The 7,289-nt window shown below is 37.9% G+C and overlaps 1 protein-coding gene across 2 annotated transcripts in view; it reads left to right on the forward strand.

Moving 5' to 3' along the window:
- LOC140169650 (uncharacterized) overlaps nucleotides 1–7,289 on the forward strand; it is a 35,533-nt gene extending 28,244 nt beyond the window's left edge. Inside the window, exons 7-9 of one of the 2 annotated variants that reach the window (XM_072192934.1) lie at nucleotides 1,215–1,333; nucleotides 2,280–2,336; nucleotides 4,381–7,289. In XM_072192934.1, the coding sequence (XP_072049035.1) occupies nucleotides 1,215–1,333; nucleotides 2,280–2,310 (150 nt within the window). In that variant the 3' untranslated portion in view covers nucleotides 2,311–2,336; nucleotides 4,381–7,289. The remainder of the gene's footprint in view (nucleotides 1–1,214; nucleotides 1,334–2,279; nucleotides 2,337–4,380) is intronic. The other variant, XM_072192935.1, reaches the window with a different exon arrangement.

A 7,289-nucleotide genomic window follows, 5' to 3' on the forward strand; every position in this document is an offset into this window, starting at 1 on the left:
TAATGGAGCTGGTTTCAACAGAAATAATGGAATTTTGATATCTTTTAAGTGCAGTTTTCTCAGTGTTGCACTCTATTGTAAGGTAAATTTTGAAGAAACGATCAGTTCATTTCAGGATATCATATAAAGTTGTTTGACGTGTCATTTTAAAGCTTCAGGTCCATGTATGATCTTTCCAAATCTGTGAAAATCTCAATTTGATGAAGGGCCGACTTCTGAGCTCATTTGTGGTGGACGGTCACATATTAGGTCCTCCTCACCAACACACCTTGGTGATGTTGTGATGGTGACTCACACCTGCGAGTCCGAAAATAGGCTTCGCTAGACCGAAAATAAGGTGCGGTAGTCTGAAAAAATAAATAGGGTGCTAGCAAACTTTTGGACTAGTGAACCTTAAGACTGAGCAAAAGACTAGCAGCCCTAAGGACTAGCGGACATAAAAGCCTCACACCATCAACAAGGAGAAACCCCAGCAGATATTATCAAGGGGCCTTTTTCAAGTGTCTGGTTATGGTTTTGGTCAGGTGGTTTCCCATTGTTGTGGATGAGCTCTTGTTGGAAGTAGTCAGTACTAATTGTCCCACTTCTTTGTAACAAACCAAAAATGTGCTCTTGGTTTTCCTTTGAGTTTTTTGTGTAACTGACTGACATCAGATCTTCAAGGTTGGAAGGCTGGAGATCAAAGTAGACAAAGATCATAACTTTTGCTGTTTAGCATTCGAGAAGTTGCAAGTAGAGTGTACAATTTTACTTTACTTGTGTGTGTACTTGTTTCAAAAGACACTAGGGATTATTGGTGTGTGAATAATGTAGACCAGTACAATAATATTGACGGATGATAAAAGATGAATATCATGGGATGATGAATTGTCACACATAGGATTAAATGAGAGCACATGTCTGTCACTCACTTAAAAGTCCATTTGGCTTCCTCGAGACGGATATGTCCATGTGTGATACACGCGGGACGAAAAGTGGTGTATCTCTAGGGCGCAGTCACTTCACGCCGCATCACGCACTACAGATACACTGCCTTGGATCATTTGTTTATCACTCGCGGACGCTGCGGTCTCGAAAAAGCCAAATGGACTATAGATTACAATTTGATATCCAACTATTACGTAACGGATAGGCTAATTCTATTCAGAATATTTAGTCTACGGTAAGATTCTCCCGCTTTCTAGCATTGTTAACTCTAATGTCTTGATCTTTAGTTTCTGAACAATACAGAAACTGAAAACTTAAAAAGGCCCAATGCAATACAGGGAAATGAACCCCACACCACAGCCATACAGACTCTTAACACTCATGATGGAACAACTATGCTATACAGGTGCGTGTATTTCATGGTCAGATATGGTCTAATGTCATTCCGTCTAATCATCACTTGGTCTAACTCCATTTGGTCTATTACCAGAAAGGCTAATAAACCACATAGTCTAATAATCATCTACACATAGTCCAATCTCCATTAAAGTTTAATCACCATTCAGTCTAATTTTTACTTGGTCTAATATCATTTGGTCCAGTGACCATTATGTCTAATAACCATATGATCATGATGTAATAACCACTTAGTCTAATAACCATTTAAGCCTATAACCAGTTGGTCTAATAATCATTACGTCCAATAACCATATCATCTAATTAAAAGTCTGGTCTAATAACAATTTCATCTGTCATTTCGTCCAAATATTTTGAATGCCTCCGCTCCTACCCCCACTGTGAGGCATACTGTTTGTACAATGTCAGTCCATCTGGAAGCTGTACCGCTTGCATGAATAGGTGGATTGACGTTTCTTCTTGTATTTACTCACTGTTTACTTTCCATGTTATTGTACCAGTACCAATGCAATGTTGTTGTCTGCGGGTTAAAAAAAGTTGCGACCCAGCCAACTTTGCCTGGAAGTAATAGCCATCTCTTACACGGACTGATTGTCAACACCCATTACGCTTGTTAAATGGATGTATGTGGATGTTGCGATTGCGTAGAGTTTGATCAGGACGCACATAGTTTATTTCCATGACCGGGCATAGTTCATTTTGATGAAATTCTCTCAAATACAGGGCATAGATAAAACAACGCCCCCACTTTAAACCAATTAGATGATGGAAATCTACATGTATGAGGTATATAATATACTATATAGGCCCAAGGTTCCAAATCATCTCTAATCTTCTGCATCTCGGGTGACAAACATTAAGGAGAAATATTTGGCCACTGGTGCTGTTCAAAGTTGTATACCATGATACATTTTTCTTATTTTAATCTCCCACAGGTTATTGAAGCCCACCATAATGAAGAGGTGAATAGCGATGGCACAGCCACAATACAGGTACTATCATTGTAACCTAACCAGGTGATAGTGTTTGGCCACTGGTGCTGTTCAAAATTGTATACTTGCCATTTTTAATGTTAATAATATAAAAGATTTTAAAATGAGGAAGAGAAAAACTTGTAACTCTTAATAATTGTATGGTACTGTAAACGTGGCCAAACCTGAAGACTTGAACAAAGACTAATTTCATGTTATGCGTTCTAATTTTTGGAAAATGACCTTTGTTTAAAAGGAACAATTCAGATTCACTTTCTAATTAAAATGTTAAATACTGTAAGAAATTTTATCTGCCAAACGTATGCCTTCAGGCCATCCTTGAAACAGTAGTGTTGATCATTTTTATTTTGTACTCCTTTTATTGTACATTCCTGTCAGAAAATTTTAAGAATTGGACATATTGTGTATTTGTAACTCAAGTTAATAGAGGTTCTTTGCTCATATTTGAAAACATTTTTGAAGAGCAGAAAAGCTTGCCAGAAAATGTTTAAATGTTGGGTTATTCGTCGTAGAAGTTATATGTAACAGGATTAACTACCATAGAAATAGGTTTAAACAATTGTGACCCATCACATCGAAACAGACCACCTTGCGGCATAAATGAAAATGGATATTTAAACACTAGGATAAACTACTGATTTTTAGCTTGAAATGACACCTTACTTGTTGAAATCAGATACAGTAAAAATGCTTTTTTGAGGCAAAACAAGCTCAGAATTCTTTTTATTTTCTTTATATTTTTTCATCTTCTTTCATTGTTATCTGCCAATGAAGCTAGCTGCGAAGTGGTCTGTTTCGATGTGATGGGTCACAATTTTTGAATATATCGCACTGCACTAGTACGTTCACACGGTAGAACAGGGATAACGACCTGGATCGTAATTCTATAGAATATTCATATCATGCTGATCACTTGCCCCTGTAAGATTAGTATCTTTGAAAAGAGTGGTATTGTAAATTCAATATATGATTGCAGACATACATAGGTGATAAGTGCAAACTGCTTGTTGTGCAGGGCAATCTGTTCAAAAATTGATGAAAACCTATTGCTATGGTGGTTATACTGTTACATCGTCAGTTCTGCGGCAAATATGAAAGGGTATAAAACAAGTAACAGAAAATACACTCTTTCATAAATTTATGCACTAGTGGGGCACTGGGGCAAGTCCATGGCAGCCATCTTGGATATGCGAGTGAGAGAAAATATACACTATAATTCAAGACCAAATTAAAAAGATTAGTTTGTATATGATGTCCTCTCAACCAGACCAAAAAAGCTGTACCTGTACTATGCAGGTCCGCAACCAATTACGATGCGCATTTGCCCTGATGTCAGACGCAAACTAGTCTTTTTAATTAATATAAAATTACTTCATAAACATTTCAAACGATTATTCCTCATTCCTCACCTTTACTGCTCATCTAAGATGGCTGCAGTGGCGGCACCAGGAAATTTTAGGGGGGAGGGGGGCATCGGGGAAAAGTGAACAGGGAAGGGAATATACCCATTTATGGGTTGTATGCAGGAAGTGTTAAGTTGCACAAGTCTTCTATTGGTGGAAAGGTGAGCCAAATGCATGTCAACCTATTACTAACAATTTCATGTAGTCCACTAATCGTACATGCATGGGGAGTTAGTTTGAATCGCTTTTATATCCAGCCATTTAAATTATGCAAATCACAGTGTGCAAGAAACGTGCAATGCTGTACAATATATGATACCGCAATATGATACTGCTCCTTTGGTGATTTTCCAAAATTCCAGTTGGCAAACTTCCGAATATGATTCAAAACTTTTTTTTTTAATTTTCATTTGAATGCATATAGCACTGAAATTAATTGCTTCATACGTGCTAAGAAATATGTAGTGGTGAAAATTTCATAGGCCTTTAGTATATTCAGCCCCATACTCAAAAAACTTCAATCTGCTTTCCTGGTAGAAAATTGTGCATCAGATCACATCACCATGGAAGACCAACAAACAAACATAAAATCAAGTTGACAGACGGTGACACTTGTCCTCTCTATTTCTATACTTCTGCAGGTTCCGGTATCAAAGATGAACCACCCGGAGGACATTACTGCTGTAGCTGAAATAGTGCTCCAGTTGCATACCTGAGTACAACACGTCACCATAGCTGTATATATTACAATTATTTTTCTTTTTCATTTGGTATTTTTATTTGACATAAACTTGCCATTATTTGACCAAAATTGGGATATTTGTACAGTGTATATTGTTGGATAGGGGGTTGCAAGTTTCTGTACTCATTGTGTATTTGTTCATATGAATGGCTGGGTATAGAGTTGTTGATAGGGTTCAGCTTTCAATGCAATTTGAAGTTAAAGTTTGAGAACACATTTCATACATACCGCCTACCCGTCACCCTCATACCTTGTCCTATACTAACCACGGTTTAAGCTCGAGAACACATTTCACACCTACCGCCTACCCATCACCCTCATCATACTCTTGTCATACTAAACATGGTCTGATAGCCCAGATACATCATCATTCTCATCTCATTTAAGTCAGGGCTGGGCCAAAGTAAACAAGAAGTGATGTCAAGAACATTTGATGATAGTGGCAATTCATTGATAATCAAATTACCGTATTGTTTGTAATAAACGCCCCGGGGGCGTTGCATTTTCCAAAAGGGGGCGTTTATTGGAAGTGAATTGTCTGTGAAAAAACTTAAAAATCTTGTTCAATTTCCCGATGGTGCTCCTATTAAAAGGAGGGATTTACGACTATACATGATGGCGGCGCCCAAGGAAAATGATATTTTCGTGGGAAATACAACAAAATTACACCTGTAAGTGCATGGAATTAGTGAAATTCTACTATAATTAGGCAATGAAATGGATGGGAGTTGAGTCTTAATAGGTTTTGTCCATTCAATTTTGCGATTGTGACTGACATGACCGATGCAAATTTTAAGCTTACCTACACGATATGGCATGGAAATGTTTGCAGTTTTGTCAATTTTTCACAGAAAAATTGGAAGGGGGCGTTTATTAGAGGGGGAGCGTTTATTACAAACAATACGGTAATCATGACTTTACTTTACAATGCACTCAGTTTGGTCTTTTTGGCCAAATTCCATCAGAACTTGAACCTTCTTCCGCTTATTAGAGGCTCTTCACCTTATCCATATTTTAGAGTTTATTGAAGACAAAAATGTATCCTGCTTAATTTGTTTGTTTATCCAAATGCTTGCTCTTCCCATGATTGCTGCTTTGGCGCAACTTTAGAAGCTGGTGCATGTACATCACTCACCCGTCTTGCACTCTAGCTTACTATTTGGGGAATAAATTCACAGAATAAAGTGCAACTTGTGGGTGGTGTTCTTCTGTACCAGATTTATGTATTCAGTATTTTGTATCTATGTAGGGATTTAAATTTTATGTATGACCATGTGCAACTCAAGTTGCAACACAAAGAACCTTATATTTGTTACATGCTGTACTGATACTCCATCTCGCCACAAAAGGTGTGACAACAAAAAGTCTGAATCCAAGCTTTGGGTCTTTTGGCATGTTCAAGTATTGCATTGAAACCTGGTCGTACTTTACTGACTTTCTCAGCCATGTATTCCAGTAAATATGAAGAAATGGGCTGATCCATTTAAAATTCACACTACCCCTGTGGATGCTTTTTGCTAAAGTCTGCCACAGAGGGAGTATCAATTTTGAATATACACAATTGGGTAACTTCCATTCAAAATACTTACTCCAGTTGTAGAAGATATAGGCAGAGCCATATTACAGGGGGAGTATGAGTTTCAAAATGATTAACTCTGACCAATTACGTTTGAAAAACATACTCCCCCTGTGAAAGATATTTCCTAAATCTTTCACAAATCCCTGTGACAGGGGTAGTGTGGATTTCAACTGGAATAGCCCAATGTGACAAAATCTGATCCAAACAGGCCCAGGGAGTCAATTTTGAATTTCTTATTTTAACACCTCAAATGTTCATGCCACTTTGGGCCCATACCTTAATACCAGTGCACAGCTTTCCCCAGCTTGGCTGAGGAATCCTTCATGCAATGGGAGCTTGAGAATTGTGACTGCAGTAAGCTGTAGCAAGCAGCAGCTTGGCTGGGGAATGCTGTGCAGTGGTGAATAGGTATGGGCCAGTATATTGTAAACGACACAACCTGTGTCACCGTGCAACAGTTTCTCCTGTATACTTGACAACCTCATTTTCATTTAAATAAATAATGTCTTCCAGGAGGCCTCAATGAGGCAATTCGTATGATAATACAATAAACCAGGTGATATAGATGAGTTGACTTCTGACGTCATTGCCTGGCAGTATGCACACGCATCATTACAATTTCCATTGTGTTTTGCCTGGCAGTATGCGTGCGCATCATATTTTGATCAGGGTCTGTGCTTTTAAAACTCCCGCCACATCACAATAAGGCTATTTAACAGTATGGTGGTTGTAGGCAGCTCGCTCAAGCATATCGATATACCAGTCCTTTGCCTTTGTTGATAAACATTGAGGTCAACTCATCTATAGTAAGAATGGTTGTGGAATCAAACTGGAGACCTGTCCCTCTGTCATCTTAGAAATGTCCGCTAACATGGCTGACATTTCAATGCTATGTCGTTCCTGTTGGTTTATTGAATATGGTCTATACCAACTTGCATAGTCAATCAAATGTACTATTGCTAAAATATTTAAACTACTAACATATACATGGTTGCAAAGCTGTGAGCTTTTACAATGGCAATAATTTTCATATGTATTTTTATTTTATTTTTTTGCTATCGATTTTTTTCTGGATCTCAATTTTACAATTGCCCTCATCAATAAATATGCCCATTGGCCTGATTTGGATCTGATTTAGCTGAATCAATATGTGACCAGATCTGGTCCAATCAGGCTAAAGTCGGCAATAATGAAACTGAGATATAGGCAAAAGGTGAGGAGAAAATACA

Source organism: Amphiura filiformis, chromosome 14 (genome assembly GCF_039555335.1).
Source record: "Amphiura filiformis chromosome 14, Afil_fr2py, whole genome shotgun sequence".
NCBI classification, from domain to species: domain Eukaryota; kingdom Metazoa; phylum Echinodermata; class Ophiuroidea; order Amphilepidida; family Amphiuridae; genus Amphiura; species Amphiura filiformis.